This window comes from Acartia tonsa, chromosome 10 (genome assembly GCF_053477335.1).
Source record: "Acartia tonsa isolate MP-2025a chromosome 10, ASM5347733v1, whole genome shotgun sequence".
Lineage (NCBI taxonomy): Eukaryota > Metazoa > Arthropoda > Copepoda > Calanoida > Acartiidae > Acartia > Acartia tonsa.
In genome coordinates, this window is record NC_137269.1 from 38699230 (window position 1) to 38719492 (window position 20263).

At 32.7% G+C, this 20263-nt stretch overlaps 1 protein-coding gene across 2 annotated transcripts in view; it reads left to right on the forward strand.

The window, feature by feature from the left end:
- LOC145330026 (uncharacterized) overlaps positions 1-20263 on the forward strand; it is a 107049-nt gene that overhangs the window by 55206 nt on the left and 31580 nt on the right. For both annotated transcript variants that reach the window (XM_080174561.1, XM_080174562.1), the window contains exons 15-18: positions 6371-6456; positions 7281-7368; positions 18151-18245; positions 18415-18474. In XM_080174561.1, the coding sequence (XP_080030687.1) occupies positions 6371-6456; positions 7281-7368; positions 18151-18245; positions 18415-18474 (329 nt within the window). The remainder of the gene's footprint in view (positions 1-6370; positions 6457-7280; positions 7369-18150; positions 18246-18414; positions 18475-20263) is intronic.

Consider the following 20263-nt stretch of genomic DNA (forward strand, 5'->3'; position numbering starts at 1 on the left):
CGTAAATAACAATTGACAATAATTTGATATAATATCCCGAGATACGGAAAGTGTATTATGTAACCTCATAAAAATACGTCTAAATCCATCTACTACTTAGGAATTTTCTTTCCCACTTCTCTCATTCTTTCTTTTTAGTAGCGAAGCTACTCTATAATTCACTATGTCCGTCCGTCCGTCCGTCAGTCCGTAACGCTATGGGGGAAATGGGATTTACTCAGCTCCTATAAAAGATAGAATGCTGAAATTTTTTGACAACATTCCCATCATTAAGGAGCACAATTGACTATAAAACATCATTGGCGGTCGGACCTGTTTTTAGCAGGTTTTAGGCTATTTTTAAATTTTTCACTTTTTTCTCTATATCTTCAGTGTTTATGGTCCGATTTTCAAAAATTTTTTAGTTATAGATATCAAAATTAAATTTCCCGTCTTTTAAAGAAAACAACGATGAAGGCCAGACTGTCTTTTTAGCAGGTTTTAGGCTATTTTTATATTTTTCACATTTTTCTCCATATTTTCAGTGTTTATGGTCCGATTTTCAAAATTTTTTCAATTATTGATATCAAAATTAATATTCCCGCCTTTTAAAGAAAACAACCATGACGGCCAGACTGCCTTTTTAGCAGGTTTTAGGCTATTTTTATATTTTTCACATTTTTCTCCATATCTTCAGTGTATATGGTCCGATTTTCCAAATTTTTAAAGTTAAGGATATAAAAATTTAATTTTCTGTCGTTTTAAGAAAACAACTATAGCAGCCAGATTGCCTTTTATCAGGTTTTTGGCTATTTTTATATGTTTTACATATTTCCTCATATCTTTGTTTTTTTTTATCCAACTTTTTTGGGATATCAGGATCAAAATAATTTTTCTTATTGTTATTTGCATCTTTAATGTAATTTACTTTGACCATCGTCATCATATAAAATAAAGCAAGGTTTCGTGTTTATTTTATCCAATAAATCTATTCTTGATTTTAATAAATACCCTTTAAATCTACTTGTACGTATTCCCATCTTTGATTTTTGTGCTTCGCTACTTATGGATGTTGTCATCCTTGTTTGTATTGACGTTTTTCAATGACGTCACGCATGACTTTTTCCGTATCTCCATAATATCCATTGAGGATAAACAAAATTTCTGACAATGCTTTTTTTGAAAGTTTGCTGTGTGTAGTTATGTAAGAACTTGGTACTTGTTACTAATTTGTTTTCACTCCTCTTCTAAATATATGTTTCTACAATAATTTGATAGAACTCTATAATATTAAGTAGGGGGATGTCTGTGCATCTTATTTGTGTTCAAGGTTTTATTCCCACTGAAATTTAAAATATCCATATAAGTTTAAGGCTATTTTTCACGGGGTTAAATTTCGTTTAATTGACTAATAATGCCCCACTCCCTCCCCCCAAAAAAGTGTTGGTCATAGAGGGAAGGGTAGGCACAATTTTTTTTACATATTATGTTTGGAGAATAATAAACAAAATCGTTAAATATTAATAACAGACAAACATTCAGTAAAACTAAACTTGCAGAATGCTATTGTACAATAATTAGTTGGTTTATATGACCTTTTTGTCCTGGTCCTCCCCCCTCCCCCCCCCTCCCTCGTCTTTTGTTTCTGGTAAAAGTTTTAAATAGGTAATTAGTCAGTTCCAAGTATTCCCAACAAACTATGTCATACCTTACTCAATTAGATATCTATCTATCTGTTTATCTATCTAACCATTTATCTATCTATCTGTCTATCTATTTATCTATCTATCTATCTATCTATCTATCTATCTATCTATCTATCTATATATCTATCTATCTATCTATCTATCTATCTATCTATCTATCTATCTATCTATCTATCTATCTATCTATCTATCTATCTATCTATCTATTTTTCTTTCGTTATCTCAAGAATAACAAGAATGACCTTTATGTAAAGTAAATATAAGGATAATCATAATTTTCAAGATTTATGTTCTTTTGTCTGTAAAAAAAAAAACTGCTTGCTTGCTCATTAGCTGCACAACTTTTCTTTTATCAGCGGATGTATGTTTGTTCATTTGTCCGTCTTGTTAAGTTACTTAGGACTTTTATTAAATGCTCTACTGTATTTTTAAAAGCGTAGCTTTTCTATAATTAGGGTCGGTCCGTACGTCCGTCCGTCCGTACGTCCGTCCGAGATAGATAGCTTTTATTCGTTAATTTAGGCATGTTAGAATTGTCCTATCGATTTCAAACTTTGCATGAAGATTCCTGTTGTAGTTGGGTACGATTTAGAAAGCGTAGCAACTCTATAATCATAACCAGAATGTCCGTATGTCCATTTTAAACATGTTGATTTTTCTACTTTTTTAACAACAAATTTTCAAGTGTTTTAATTATCCGTTTGATCTGATTTTTGTTATATTGATTCCTGGGACAACAAAGAATAATATTATAAGCGAAGCAACTCTATAATCAAGTCCAAAAATGTAAGTATGTCCATAAACATTATCCTGTTTTTAAGCAGTTTTTCAACAAATTTACCTACAATTTTGATTCGACATTTATACATTTATGTTCCGATTTTTCAGTTCAGATACTATACAAGTGTTAATGTCCGTTTGTCCTACCGTTTCAGTGCTTCGCTTTTATGGATGTTGTCATCCTTGTTTACTTATCAAATGAAGGCACTATACCATGTTATTTTGCTTTTATATATGTGTATCTATCTATCTCTGAATTAAGTGCTCTAGTTAAAATACATTTTTGTCATAAGCCTTTAATTTTGACTTCATACTGGTTTTCAGCACAATTGATTATTAACCGAAAGTAAGGACAAAAATTTTAAAAATTTTCATATTCTTATATTAAAGAATCATAATGTCTGTATGGTTATCTATCCAAATAAGGTTTATAACTCCTTAAAAAGAAAAAAAAATGTTTTTTTCTTTTTAAACTAGAGGTAAAAGTGTAGGGTGCTATTCCACCCCCCCCCCCCCCCATTTACTTTGGAAAGTAAGCTATACTATTATAACCACGTTATCTTATTCGTTGGCTCAAAAATGATGGGTACTTTTATTTAAATTTAATTGGTTGGTTCCAAACAAGTAGTATAAATACTTTTCACCCTATACTTTTATTCTACAAAATGTGTAATTTTGGTTTACCATTATTCGGGATGTACATCAATTTATAGTCCATAATCCTTTAAAAAATTCAAATTCAAAATTTTAAATCCACCAATAAACAAGTATCTTGCACACTCATTATATGTATAGGGAATTCTTTTGATAAATAATTTTTGCACAAAAAATGTTGCACCATCCCATTGTGTTTGATGTGTCACTATTTTTTTTCTCTTTTTTCATGATTTCATTGTCAAGTTCTAAATTATGTCCTTATTACAATTGTCTTACAACTATAAGGTGTTCCTTTGGTTATGCAAAAACCAAAAAACAAGTCTAAAACTCCTATTTGATATGTCATAAAAGAATCTTTACATAATTCCCAAAGGGGTTCTGAGCTTTTTTATTATAAGACTTAAGTAATGTGATGATTTTACGCTGTTTTTTCAATCTTCGAATAAAGAGCCTCTAGGTGCAGCCTCTATTAATTCGCAAAAGGAGTCCTTGATCACAGCACAAAATATATTTATCGTTTTACTTTTGCCAAAATCATGCATTACAAGTATGTGTAAATTAAATACTTGCGACTCACTGAAATGCGGGTGTAAAATTTTCTGCAGTTTTGCTAAAGCACCTACAACTTCATACTGACTAGGTAATTTAGTGTTCCTATTTTGCTGCAAGAATTTGTAGTCAATTCTTATTAGTACAAGGACGATTAAATTCATTAGGAGTGTAACAATAACAGTCGGTTTAAAGGATTTGTCCCTACAAGGTTATAGAGGTATATATAACACCCACCCTCGATAGTAATTTAATTTAGTTATAAGAAAAGAAAAAAAATATTGGAGGGGTAAAGGTTTCTTTTCTCGGGGTCATATTTCTAGAAACTACTAAATCCAGCCGTTTACAAGTTCTTACTGTACATACAAGAAGAGTTTTTTGGCTAAAATAATCTTTAAAAATTGCTAGAAATTAAGAACAACTAATTTTCTAAAGTCATTTTATACACAGTGATTTAAAAAGAAGTTTGTAGGACAAAATTGTTCTTATTTGTTGGGTAAGTAATACCAAAAATCGGAATATATCAACAACTAAATGCTTTATGTATACTTATTTAATTAGATAAGAGTGGTCATCGCTGACATATTAATAACTTTAAGATAATTTAACTCAAAACATGTCGACAATATGACATTAAATAAAAGTGATAATAACTGACAAATTATCAATCTAAATTATTAATTCAATTTTCCATACAATCGTTTTTTGTTTAACTACAACCTTTTTATTTTTTAATTTTATTGTGGAAATGTATAGAGAAAAAGGACTTCTATTTCATTTGCTTAAAAATGAATAAAAATTGACTGTAACCGCAAAAAATAACCATACTGTAGATTTATGTGTTTCGTAACAATTTTTATTCTTTGTAAATTATGCACATAAAAGCTCACTGTGCTATGCGGCTTTTGCAAGAACTTACCAAGAGCCATTACATATTTTTTTATACTTAAGACATAAGGATAATAAATACAGTAGAGACTTTGAAGATGTTGAGGTTTAATAGAGCGGAGGGGGAGGTGCGCTTTCACATAAAGAACCTTGTTGAGCACTGAAACCTATCTCCTTATTTTAGAAAAATTAGGGGGGGGGGGAATTATCAGTGCTTTACTATATCTAATTATAATAAGGTTTTATATCTAAGAGAGGTGATTTAACTGAATATAAGTTAGGACAGTTTTGCTTGATTTCATACCCTCTTTTAGAGAAGCTGTGCTATAAAAGTCGGGTTGATCAAACTTTAATCAAATGAAAGTCCTAACTGGGATACAATAGCTAATTTAGGGTGATGTATGTCTAGCTTTATGTCAGGGGGTTTGAAAAATATTATTTTTTTTCTAAAATGTATGGAAAAAAAGGTAAATGAGTTGTACCTATAATGAAAGGTTGAGGTGTTTAATTAACCCCCAAATGGCCTAAAACCTGCCCAGGACAAAGGCTAATCTTAATAGAATCATAAAACGATCGAATTAACTGTTTAGGAGATATTAGAGAACAAAAATACATACAACTTGATACTTTAGTAAATGCGATTGAAATGGAGAAAAAAATTTCCCATAAAATTTTATCTTTTTGAACGAACATAATGTAAAATTTTGCTCATTAAGGAAACGTAAAAAAAATGTTCGTGCGTATTTTTCAACATTCAACGAATATAATATAAAGTTTAGGTTTCCATACTCTATTTTTAAAATACATTTCCCATTAGGAATTTTTAATTTTTTTGACATTCTTATTATTTTGTAGCTGCGCCATTTATGGTTAATCATTCTGAAAATGTTTTATGAAATTGTCTACAAAATGAAAAAAAAAGGATACGATTAATTAGTTTTTTGTTGGACCCTAAGGGCTTTTAATTCTTAATTTTTAACTTTTCTTTGATTTAATACAATAAACAAATTCTTTGGTTTTTATTCACTTTGAACATATTTTTTCTTGTTTTTTAGTATAATTATGATTATGTAATAAGAACAAGGACAATTTGAAAAACGTGAAAAAAAACTTTTTTTGAATAGAACATAAAAAGAAACTATCCATTTTATCATTTTTAAGTTAGAATATTAATAGATATTATATTATCTGTTTGTTGTCAATTTAGATCTCTAAAAATGCTTGAAAAGCTTCCTAATGATTTATTTAAAATAGACGGTAAAAGAAGTCTGTTAATTAAGTCCTTATTAATTTTATATCATCTCATAAAAGTGGCCTTAGCTTACAATAATCGACTTGATGTTATGTAAATTGAATTAGTAATGTCGTTTATATGTCATCAAAAAAGTTATTACTGACATAATATTGACTAAGCATTATTTTGTATTTAAATTAATAAAACAAAAACTCGAAGTGTCCTTTGCCTATAATAACAAGTCTACCTAGAACAACTAGGCGTTTTTCTTTTGTTTTTTTTAAGCATGTTCATTGAATGAGTTACTGTTAGTTTAATGGCAAAGCTACTCTATGATGTATGTCCGTCCGTTCTTTCTGCTGTACGTCATAGCATCCAAATAAGTTCTTTTTCACTTTGATGACTTTTGGCAGAATTAAAATGGAAAATTTAGCCGTGAATATTATTGTTTACATCTTTAACTTGACACAATCCAATCGAATGTCGCCTTCTTACCAATTTGATTGATTGATGATATGTTTTTTTGATAAATTGATTGGTATTATATTGATTGATTGATTTATTGATTTATTTTCAGGTGGAACAGCCAAACAGGAGATCTGGATAGATTCTGTACCTGACGGTCAACAGGATGTCATACAAGTTCAGTATAATGATACTCAGGTAAAAAGATAGATAGAGGATCTTGGACAAAGTAGCTTCGGACAAAGTAGCTTCAGACAAAGTAGCTTCAGGACAAAGTAGCTTCCTAAAGAAGTAGCCTTCACTGTTATTAAGGTCATGGCCGCAGCGCTCGGCCCACTGGCCTGCCTAGCCGCGGGCGCTCGGCACCTTAGCCTATAACCTAACCTAACCAAAAATTGTAAAAACATTATTAAAACTTGTAAAAACAATATTAGAAATTGTAAAAACCTATCAACCCCTTTTTGCAAAATCCACGAAATTCTAAACCACCTATGTATTATCATTTGATGATATTTTTCCTAAATAAATGTTCCGAGGATAACATAGGTTAGGTTAGGTTAGGTTATAGGCTAGGGGGCCGAGCGCCCGTGGCTAGGCAGACAAGGGGGCCGAGCGCAGCGGCCATATTGGAGACTATTTTTCTTAGGAAGCTACTTTGTCCTGAAGCTACTTTGTCCTGAAGCTACTTTGTCCGAAGCTACTTTGTCCGAAGCTACTTTGTCTGAATCTACTTTGTCCAAGATCCATAGATAGATACACATATATCCAGACAGACAAACAAACAAATGACATATAGATAGACTTATAATTAAAAAAACAGATAAACAAACAGATAAACAGACATATAGACTGTTAGACATACATACTGATACAGACTGACAAACAGACATACAGACAAGCAGCCAGACAGACAAACAACACGGGCAGTTAAACTGACTAACAAACAGAGCGTATGATAGTGATAATTTTACAGACAGAGAGACAGAAAATTAGATAAATGAACTATAATATTAATATTTTAGGGTATCTATGGTTATGGATACATGGATGAACATAAGAAACGAATGATTCAACAATGGGTAGAGGGACAAACACATACACTAGAAATGGGTAAGTCTGTGGTCTTTTTAATTGTCATTTTAAACGTCGATCAAATAATCTTATAGTTAAGAGAGTCATATTTGTTAATTGAAATAGCTCGCATGAATGTCTGTCTTTCTGTCGCATTAAATATCTTGGTAGGATAGGACATTGAACTATAATTTGTATTGGTCCCCAAAGTTCTTTTAAATGGGATCCAACATTGGAACTAGCAGTGTGCAAACTTTTTCTCCTATGAATTAATTTAATTGAATTTTCACTTTTACTGTTTCATATATAAGGATAAAAGTACTCAGTATCCAGAGGCGTCCAAGCTTTTTTTATTTTTTTGGGGGGGGAGGTAATCTTTATTTCATAGAGGCATTTTTTTTATTTGGGGGGGGGGGGGTAAAAATTGAAAATCCAAAGTTATGGGGGTTCCTACGGCACCCCCAAATTCTTTTGGGGGGATAATTACCCCTTTACCCCTCCCTTGGACGTCTATGTCAGTATCTGTATGTAGATTGCGAGATAGATAAAAAGAAAGATGATGAATCACGTTCCAATATTGACAGAGAGATAGAAAGATAGATAATTAGATAGCTGGATAACTAAAGATAAAAGGATGGATATTAATCAATCATTTCTTATGGATAAGTATGGGTATTGATGAGTTTTAGCAGGAAATAGGTTTAAACCAGTCATTAAAGGAAAAGTAATAATACACATGTAGTCCTTATATTTTATTACTTTCATTATTCATAATATTTTAGCATGCTACTATTTATAATAATCAACTGCTGTTTAAAACAAAATATGAGTAGATTTTGTTTACCTTATTTTAACATTCATGATTCAGCATTTCATTTAATAGCAAGTTTTTATTTGATATTATAAATTTATAATTATTTTTCCATCTTGATTTTTGGAATATTGATTCTTAGGACATTTAGGCCCAATGTTTTAATCGAAGAATTTCTATAATCAAGTCTTTAATGTATTGTCTCTTACCTATAAAGCGGCCTTTATTTAATTGTTTGATAGATTCATGCAGAATTTATGTTTTATATAATAAATATTGTTAAATATCATATTTATATTGTTACTTCCATAATTGTCAACTAGTTGCTTCGCCCCTAGCCTTCATGAAAGGCCGGGAGAAGATGTCAAGAAAATTGCCAAAAACCGCCCCAAGACATTTTCAAAGATATCCTGAAAAGAAAAACTTATTAAGACCAGTATTTTTAGAGATCTTAAACTTCAGACAAAACATTACTGTTTTATATCATAGGATGATTGTTAGTCTGACCGTTTTATATGTTAAGCTTGGATGTTACTAATGTTGTCATCCTTGTTGTTCAACCCTGTTAGCACAAGGCGTCTCTAAATGACTTTATATCCTCATCACCATAATCGCTGGAGGGTTATATTCAGGGATCTCAGGGGATAAGACAATGCATATTAAAATTGGTTAAAAAGTTAGAACACTATCAGTTTGGAACAAACCAATCCACCGAATTAGATACGTTGTTATGCAATTTTTGGGTATCAGTGTAATTTACAGTCTACTGTCCCCCTCCTCCCTGGTTATATTAATGAACTTTTTGGCTCACAACTTAAAACCACTAAAAATCTGTGGTTGGGGGGTGTTTCATTTAGAAAACCAGGACAATTATCTACATAAGTAGCGCAGTAACATTATGCTGAAAACATTTCAATGGAATAAAACAGTAAAGTTTAATACAGCATACCTTAAACTTAATTAGTAATTAGATTCTTAATTGTATTTACATATATGCGTGCTAAAGTCTCTTAACGGTTAGTAGGAAGGAGAATTGTAACGCCCTCCCTAAGAAATATACTCCCACCCCCCAAAAGAAAATTAAATTTCATGACGAAATAAAGGAAGGTTGGGGGGGGGGGGGGTGCAATCAACCACCTCTTGGGGCGAATCCACTAGTAAAATAAAAAGGAAGGTTTAATGATAGTAAAAAAGGATGTAAGATAGTCGATGATTTGAAAATAATGGGGTTACTCCAACAGATTTCCTTAGAATTATGAAACCCAGGAAGGGAGGGGATATTGGACAGTACACTGTTATGTTACCCAAAGTTTTTAAACGTTCTCTGTTATTCGCTGGTATAAAACTTGATAGGTTAGTTCAAAGTGGCAGTGTCCAAACTTTTCTGCCAATATTTTAATCTACAGCAGGGGTAATTTATTTATAGTTTTGATAGACTAGCGGCTTGGGGGTATAAAAATGTAGAACTTCCCTAAAATATAGAACGCAATGGGGTCGGTGGTTATTAATATCTTAAAGAACAAATATATATACAATCCTTACTACTTTATATAAGAGGATAAATATATAAATACAACATTGATGGATAGAAAAGGAAGTTGATTTAAATCTAGATGGATAGATAAAGGAAGTAATACATATAAGTAGGTTAAGACCTAATAATGATTACAAAAACCATCCAGAAAATAAGTTAAGAAAAGATGTATGTAGAAAGATAGATAGATAATAAAATATTCAGTTTTTGTGAAAGCTGAGCGCGGTTACTCTATTCGCTTAGCATGTTTGGCTGGTATTAACTATAGAAGTTAGAATTTAAAGAGGAGATTTTTTTCCAATAAGAAAATGTAATTTTTATGACTGATGTATGCAAAATTAACCCTCCTGTACACCTGAATATGATGAATATTGGTTTAAAAGTTTAAAGTCTACTTCTACAAAAAGAAAAAATTACAGTCCAATGTTCTCTCCATCTCGCTGTATAAAAAAGCTTTAAAATGATGGATTAGACCCTTTGAAGGGTTTTATGTGGAAACAATGTTACATTTCTATTTGCAGACAAAATTTGCAGATTATCAGTTAATCACTTTGTATGACTTTTTCATTTTGTTATTTAATTTTAAGTAATGTTATTTGTAACTTTTAAAAATTCGTCTTTAAGTTGCTCAAGGCCTTTTAGTTTTACCAATGGGCTGTCGGAATAGCTAGATATAGAGTAGCTGCGCTTTTAATGATATGCTAAATATTGAACTTGAGATTTGTTGCAATTATGGCTTTTATTATGCTTTGCTAAATTAGGATCTTTTTGGTTTTACAAAAACATCATAAATTGGCCATTTATAAACCAATAATAATACTTATAGATAAAGTAATCATTATTTACAATAGTTGTTATATAGCTATTAGCGTTATAATTTCGTACTACGTGTTCTTACAATTAAAAAGCCTATACATTCGTTTTGGCATTTGTTAGCTTTAAACTTTTAAGGGGGTTATGATGAATAATGATTGAAGCGTACAAAATAACAGTGTTGAAACTTTTCATCAAATAAGAGTTAGTACTTTTTAAAATTGCGTACATTCTCGGACAACAAGGTATCTAGAAAAGTTATAATAAAAATACAAATTTGCAAAACTAAGAAGCCTTATAATTGTATTATAAAGTCTTGTTGTTATTTCACAGTAGGACCAATCTGGATATTTTTTTATATTATAAAGTCTAGCAGATATTTCAAAGTTGGACCCCATTGAATATTTCTATTACTCTACAAATTCTTGTAGATATTAAAATTAGTGTTAAAAGCCATGTAGTTTTAAACCAGGGAGGAAGGGAGGGGACAATGGGCAATTAATTCAATTTTATAGTTGTGACACTTTAAGGTTGAAAAACCAGATAATTCCAGATAAAACGAGTATTTCTGATAGTGCAACTTTTATTGGAAATTTATTCATTTTTTAATTAATTTTAATTCAAAATGCACCATCCCCCAAATTCTACTTTACTATTAGCCTCTGATTATCAAGATAAAGAACTTGGTAGCAATTCATTTACTAAAGAATATTAGTTTTAGAATTTAGCGTAGAAAAATAGCATAAAACCATCTTAAGATTTTAATGATAAAAACAGTCTAAAAGGATTTCAGGACCTTTATGCATCTTCCCTAAAATGTAGAACTTAATCGGATCGGTAACCAAATTCTTAAGCTATAAATAAACAAAACTTACTACTTTTTATTGGATATTAGCGCAGCTAACTATATGTGTATGAGCATGTTATAAATGGACGTACGGATTTTCTAGTAACAATTGAGTTTTTATGGTTTCTAAATCGTAATAAATAATAAACAAGAATCAGTTAAAACAATTGTATTAAAAATTATTAAAATAACAACAAAATCTACTTAAATAATACATATATGTATATATCATATCACAATAGAATTGTTAGGTAAATATAAAACAATTGAATCAAAAATGATTTATGGGTATAGTCCATTTCGTGGCAACACCCCTTAACCCTTTACAGTCGGGCCCCTTGCCGCACCTTAATCGGTCGGGGGGGGGAGGGGGGCGTTCAACGCCCCCCCTAATTATCTCAGTTCCTATTAAAGCTAGAGGGCTAAATTTTTTTGTGCAAGTCCCCTGTTTGATAATGAATTTCCGACCTTTTATAAGTCTAAGTCAATTTTCGCTTCCTTTACCCTTTTATTTAACAACCTTTGTTTTTAGGTCTTTTTTTGTTTAAAAAATTCAAACAGCTGTAATTTTCTTATTTTTGAAGCTAGAAGAAAAATTTTTTCCCAGAAAATGTTTATTTTTATGTAAATTTTACATTAGAAATATCAAAATATAAATTTCAGCGGCCGCAGCTGTACTTGGCAGCTGCCAGCCGCCGCAGTCGGCGGTCGGCGGGAAAACGGCGGCGGATCTTCATGAAATTTAAATACGTTATGTAGACATGTAAGAAAAGCTTAAGTTTAAAATTTGAAGTCTCTAAGTCAAAAATTGCGGCCACAGGAGCCTTTTAAAGATTTCTGGAGACCTGGAGGATCAGGACCTGCAGGATCATACCTGGAACCTGAAAGTGACTTGAACACCTGTATTTCATATAAGGATGTACTACTAGAGGATTTTTTAGTATTTTGGTATGATAAAATGCTTTGTTTTAGTCAAAAAAATATTTTTGCTCTTTACCTGGATGACCCTGCCAGGTTTGCTGGCATCCTGTGCCCGCCAGGATGGAGATATTCAAAAAATTCCAACTCTCAGTTGTGTGTCATACCCATACTTAAAAAGTCAAGCAGTTTGGGCTCTTTATCTTTCACACACAGAAAATGAGATAGAAAAAACCGGATGGGGGGGCGTTCAACGCCCCCCCCCCCCCGACCGTTAAGGGTTAAGGGGCGATTCGTCGTATTTTCAAAATTGCTTGGGGCTGGAAATAGGAGAAAAGCTACTGTGAAAATACAAAGAAACTCCCCTTAAGGGGTGTTGTCACGAAAGGGGCTACCCTGATTTAATTACAACAAAATAATAAATAAAAATAAAATAAATTAGATTAACTTTTTAAAATCTAAAAAAATTGTCAGTTTAAGACGTACCTACACAGTTACACACACTAGGTATAAACAAAATAACTTGATTAAAAATGTTTATGAATAAAAAAGGTTGCAGAATAGAATGTCTCAAGGATATTTTTAGTTTTGTATTTAGATTTATGGTTCTAATTCTTAATTATATTTGGTCTAGTTACAAAAAATTTACTTTTTATTGATAAAGTATTAATAAAACATATTTTGGAAAGTATCAGATAAAACAAATTGATAAAAGTAAAATAAACTTCTAAATGACCCCCTTTTAAATAAAATTAAACAAGGATGACAACATCCATAAAAGCAAAGCTCTGAAATGGAAGGACAAACGAATATTAACACTTGTAGATTGTCAGAACTGAATTAGCAGAATATTAATGCTTCAGTACAAACAATATTGTAAGTAAATTTGTTGCAAAACTGCATAAATAGATAATACTGTTTAAGGACATACTTAAATTTTTAGGACTTGTTTATAGAGATGCTTTGCTTATAACATTGTATAATAGGAATCAGTTTTCAAAAAATCTGAAGAATCGGATAATTTGTTATCAAAAAAGTTAAAAATCAACATGTTTCAAATGGATGTACGGACATTCTGGTATTGATTGTAGGGTTGCTACGCTTTCTAAATTGTACCTAACTATTACAGGAATCATCATGCAAAGTTTGGAATCGATAGGACAATTCTAACCTGTTTGAAATAACAAAAAGAGCTAACTCTCTGTGACTGAGGTACGGACGGACGTACGGACGGACCGACCGTAATCATAGAAAAGCTTCGCTTTAAAAAAAAATAAAATTATGTAAATGTCAAACTACGGACCACCCCTACACGCTGCAGATACCCTCCGTGATGTAACTTAAATTCTTTCTCGCATGTTCGCACCATATCAATAACATCTTCTTTCAGGAAAGTTAATTTTCTCTTTGTTAGTCATCTGAAATAAATATTTTTTTTAGTATTTATAGGCTTAACTGAAAGGCAAAAATATTAATTCATAACTAATATAAATACCAATGAAATTATTACCTACTGCTACCTAGTTAAACAAGGATGACAACATCCATAAAAGCGAAGCACTGAAACGGTAGGACAAACGGACATTAACACTTGTATAGTGTCTGAACTGAATAATCAGAATATAGAAGTATAAGATTCGAAGCAAAATTGTAAGTAAATTTGTTGATAAACTGCTTGATACAGCATAATGTTTATGGACATACTTACACTTTTAGGACTTGATTATAGAGTTGCTTTGCTTATAATATTGTTCTTTGTTGTTCCAGGAATCAATATACCAAAAATCAGATCAAACGGATAATTAGATCACATAAAAATTTGTGGTTAAAAAAGTAGAAAAATCAACATGTTTAAAATGGACGTACGGACATTCTGGTAATGATTATAGAGTTGCTACGCTTTCTAAATCGTACCTTACATCATGCAAAGTTTGAAATCGATAGGACAATTCTAACATGCCTAAATTAACGAATAAAAGCTATCTATCTCGGACGGACGGACGGACGTACGGACCGACCCTAATTATAGAAAGCTTCGCTTTTAAAAACCATAACTGGACATTACTTTTGGATATAGTCCCTTTCGTGACATCGCATTATATGGGGCGATTCTTCGTATTTTTCACAGTAGCTTTTTTCCTATCTATAGCCCCTGCGGGAGGCTCTAACCCAACGGGCCATTACCTAACCCTGTGGGGCAATCATCTAACCCAATATAACCTAACCTAACCTAAAATAACCTATAAAAAGCCATTTTAAAATATGAAGAATAGCCCCATATGGGGCGATGTTACGTAAGGGACTATTCACTATTCCCTTACTTTTCTCAAAATTAGGTACCTAATAAGAATGAAATGATAACCGAAAAGCAATCTTCTAACTGTTAATAATTAGTTGCAAAGGTACAGTATGATTAAAAATGTCAATCTGTATGTCTTTCCCTTCCTAACATTCTATTAATTACAACATATTTTCTTAATATTTAAATTTCTATGCTTTGGTAGTTGTCAACTTTGTTTTGATAAAAAATGTATATATACCGTAACCATTTTGTTGTTCTCCTGGAAACCTAGGCAGTATCACATTTTCTGCTTGTTAGCATTTTATACAAGATTTCATCTGAAAAATATTAAAGATTCTTTTAGAGTTGCTTCGTTTTCCAAGTCATACCTAATTGTTATAGAAATCATCATGTAAAGTTTGAAATTGATAGGACAATTCTAATCTGTTTAATTTAACAAAATGAGCTAACCGTAATGGACAGACGTACGGACAGACCGACCCTTAAATTATAAAAAGCTTCGCTTTTAAAATTTTTATAAAATCATCACTAGACTAAATTTTATCTTGCAATGTAATGCCCACTAAAATGGAGAACTATATCAACATACATAAAAGCGAAGCACTGAAACGGTAGGACAAACGGACATTAACACTTGTATAGTATCTGAACTAGAAAATCGGAACACAAATGTATAAATGTCGAATCAAAATTGTAAGTAAATTTGTTGAAAAACTGCTTAAAAACAGGATAATGCTTATGGACATACTTACATTTTAAACTTGATTATAGAGTTGCTTCGCTTATAATATTGTTCTTTGTTGTCCTAGGAATCAATATACCAAAAATCAGATCAAACGGATAAATAGAACACTTGAAAATTTGTTGTTAAAAAAGTAAAAAAATCAACATGTTTAAAATGGACGTACGGACATTCTGGTAATGATTATAGAGTTGCTACGCTTTCTAAATCGTACCCAACTACTACAGGAATCATCATGCAAAGTTTGAAATCGATAGGACAATTCTAACATGCCTAAATTAACGAATAAAAGCTATCTATCTCGGACGGACGGACGTACGGACGGACCGACCCTAATTATAGAAAAGCTTCGCTTTTAAAAAGGAATTACTATATATAAAAGGATACAAATATTATATTATATCTTGTCAATAAAACATTTGAAAAAGGAAACCAAAAATCGCCACGTGTCACTAAATTTTTATTCAAAAATGTGTGTGTATATTGAGACGCTTGTTTGTGTATGTAAATTTGATTAATGAAAGATATCTAAAAGCAATTTAATTATTAATTTTAAAAAAATAAATACAATAATTTCTATAATCATAACTGCAAACAAATATTCCATAATTATTTTTTCATTAAAGTAAAAATTTTCTGTCTGTTTGTTTATTGTTTACATTTTTATTATTGCGCTAGTTAGCATAAGAATGCCCCGTCATGTTGCATGATTTCTCGTGACGTCATTCATATTTTAGTCCCCAAAGTCAGTCAGAAACTGCTAAATTCATGCACATTCCCTTTAAGCCAGTCCCCAAAGTCTGAGACTCCTAAAATATGAATATTCGATCCATTGTCCCCTCCCTTCCTCCCTGGTTTTAAACAGTGTTACTGCTATTGTTATTCTTATAAAAATTTACAATTTTTTGTACACTTGACTGACACCAGACTTAATGTTTCTTTATATTTAATTCTAAGTTTATTACCCTCATTGACCGACTCTGTAAAAACAAGTGGAAGACCGTCCTAAGAACTTAAGTTGTAAAATTAAATTTTTTTGTTCTGTATTCCAATCTTGACCCATTGTGGATGGAACTCGTATAAAAGATAATATTTTTGTTTGATTATGTTCTAAAAACAAATACACAAGAAAGAAAAGATGCAAACGAAAATATTGTTTTGAATGAAATTATAAAACAAAAGTAAAATTTGCTTAGGCAATATATCTAACTATCTATATTTCTATCTAGGCACACTATCTATCTATTTATCTATACCTGTGTAAGACCACCCTCACATCTGACTAGCAAGGACTCTCTAGCCTGGCTGGAGGCACACTATCTATCTATCTATCTATCTATTTATACCTGTATAGGACCACCCTCCCACCTTACTGGCAAGGACTCTCTGGCCTGGCTGAAGGCACACTATCTATCTATCTATCTATACCTGTATAGGACCACCCTCCCACCTGACTGGCAAAGACTTTTTGGCCTGGCTGGAGGCACACTATCTATTTATACCTGTATAGGACCACCCTCCCACCTGACTGGCAAGGACTCTCTGGCCTGGCTGGAAGCACACTATCTAACTATCTATCTATCTTTACCTGTATAGGACCACCCTCCCATCTTACTGTCAAGGACTCTCTAGCCTGGCTGGAGGCACACTATCTATCTATCTATCTATCTATCTATACCTGTATAGGACCACCCTCCCACCTTACTGTCAAGGACTCTCTAGCCTGGCTGGAGGCACACTATCTATCTATACCTGTATAGGACCACCCTCCCACCTGACTGGCAAGGACTCTCTGGCCTGGCTGGAGGCACACTATCTAACTATCTATGTATCTTTACCTGTATAGGACCACCCTCCCATCTTACTGTCAAGGACTCTCTAGCCTGGCTGGAGGCACACTATCTATCTATCTTTACCTGTATATGACCACCCTCCCACCTGACTGGCAAGGACTCTCTGGCCTGGCTGGAGGCACACTATCTATCTATTTATACCTGCATAGGACCACCCTTCCACCTGACTGGCAAAGACTCTCTGGCCTAGCTGGAGACACACTATATATCTATACCTGTATAGGACCAACCTCCCACCTGACTGGCAAGGACTCTCTTGCCTGACTGGAGGCACACTATCTATCTATTTATACCTGTATAGGACCACCCTCCCACCTGACTGGCAAAGACTTTATGGCCTGGCTGGAGGCACACTATCTATCTATACCTGTATAGGACCACCATCCCACCAGACTAGCAAGGACTCTCTGGCCTGGCTGGAAGCACACTATCTATCTATGTATCTATACCTGTATAGGACCACCCTCCCACCTGACTGGCAAGGACTCTCTGGCCTGGATGGAAGCACACTATCTATCTATACCTGTATAGGACCACCCTTCCACCTGACTGACAAGGACTCTCTGGCCTGGCTGGAAGCACACTATCTATCTATTTATACCTGTATAGGACCACCCTCCCACCTGACTGGCAAAGACTTTCTGGCCTGGCTGGAGGCACACTATCTATCTATACCTGTATAGAACCACCATCCCACCTGACTAGCAAGGACTCTCTGGCCTGGCTGGAAGCACACTATCTATCTATGTATCTATACCTGTATAGGACCACCCTCCCACCTTACTGGCAAAGACTCTCTAGTCTGGCTGGAGGCACACTGTCTATCTATTTATCTATACGATACCTGTATAGGACCACCCTCCCACCTGACCGGCAAGGACTCTCTGGCCTGGCTGGGACACTATCTATCTATACCTGTATAGGACCACCCTCTCATCTTACTGGCAAGGACTCTCTAGTCTGGCTGGAGGCACACTATCTATCTATCTATACCTGTATAGGACCACCCTCCCACCTGACTGGCAAGGACTCTCTGGCCTGGCTGGAAGCACACTCCAAAGAACAGAAGGCGCTCAGAGAACAAAATGAATATAAGGTAAACTATACAAATTGTGTTTATGTTGGTCGTTTCTAATCAAATTTACATTTTTGGAATCATTTTAAATTAATTTATAACATTTTATGGGGTTGTAAGTAATCTTTGATAGTATTTTTTTCTTGAAAGGGCATACGTTTTTATGAAAACTAATCTTGTTTTTATTTAGATTTTGACACAGTTTAAAGTGGCAGAATCTTCCACCTCCTCTACACCCTCAATTTCACAGGTATTGTCAACAAATCACACTAAAAAATGGTAGAATGTATTTGTGTCTGTCATTTTTAAATTTTACTTTTATAAGCATTAAATAGAAATAAAGTAATAAATCAAAATGAAAGCAAAGAGAATAAATTAGTTATAAATTTTTTTCTTTATGTTATATAATTTAAATCATTAAACATAGTGTAAATTTTATGTTATTCGCAAATATTATGTTTTTTTCTGGTTCCATTATCAGCTCAACCGTTTAGTAGAGTTTCTACTGTTGCTATGTCAGAATCTTGGTTTTAAAGTATAGGTGCCAAGACAACCTGATTCTAGTGGTGGGGACCTTTTTCGTCAGCTAGAAAGTTACATTCTGCTCTTTGTAGTAACTTTGTTGTGTTAATATTTTTGACGATATAGGCTGATAATCAAAGACACAATTTAAAGTCGGCACAGGGTCCCCACCCCATAAACAAACAGTTATTTAGCCCATACTCCCTCTATTATTTTACTTTACTATTGATTTATTATCCATTGTTCTTTCCCCATATCCCTGATTAAACCCTTTGTTGATGGGTATAAACCAAATTGTGGTCGCATTAGCTCATAATAGATTCATAATTATTTAGAATGTCGACAAACTAGCTAGCAGAATGTCATAGTTACCACGAATATTCATTCGTTGGCGTAAAAATTTGAATACTTTATTAAACCCTGATTGGTTGGTGTAAAATACCTGTGTCCAAACTTTTTAACCATTATTTCTAAATTACAGGAATATTGACTTACATTTTGAGATCCTTGACTTTTAACAGTGTTAATAGTTACATATACTTTATAACCCCTTAGCTTTTATGTCAGCATTCTATGTTTTTTTTTAAATTTCCTTATAAAACAATTTATAAATTATGTAACAGCTAATATATGAAGCCTGGTGCAAAATATTTTAGAAATGGCTGCAGTTCAATTCGTTTTAGAATAGCTTCATTTATGTATTGTATTGGTTTAATCCTATTTTCTCCTTCCTTTTAGGTTCAAAGAAAAAAATTTTTTATTCATTACTAATAACTCTTTTCTCTTTTTTTCTTAATTTGATAATTTCTAACACACACTTCATACACACATACATAAATAAGCTACATTTAAAATCAACTTACTTTTCCTAACATACTTAATCGCATAGACGGACGTTCTGACATCTAAACATTCTAGAGAAGCTCCGTTACTCAAATTAAGAACTGTGGCTGTATAACATCATTAAACAACCCTAGTCGTGATATAATGTCAAAATTTAACTATTTTAATTTTAGAATTTGGGTTTTTGAAAAATTACTATCCTTTTTTTCTTATCTTAATGAAGAGCAGGTGATTTTAAAAGCGAAGCTTTTTCTATGATAAGGGTCGGTCCGTCCGTCCGTAACGGTTAGCTCTTTTCATTAGACATTTTACAATTGGCCTATCTATTTCAAACTTGATGATTAGAAAAGTAACGTACGATCTAGGAAGCGTAGCAACTCTATATGCTATAATTATCTTTTCATGACTGTGAATCTTTATAATTGAGTTGGAAAGCTTATAATTTTGTACCTTGATGATTGAGGGGGTAATGTTATCTTGTCTTTTCTTATCTTTTGTCTTATCCATTATATACCTTTACAATTAACCCTTAACGGTTTTTCTATCTCATTTTCTTTGTGTGAAAGATAAAGAGCCCAAACTGCGTGACTTTTTAATTATGAGTATGGCACATAACTGCGAGTTGTAATTTTTTGAATATCTCCATCCTGACGGGCACAGGATGCCAGCAAACC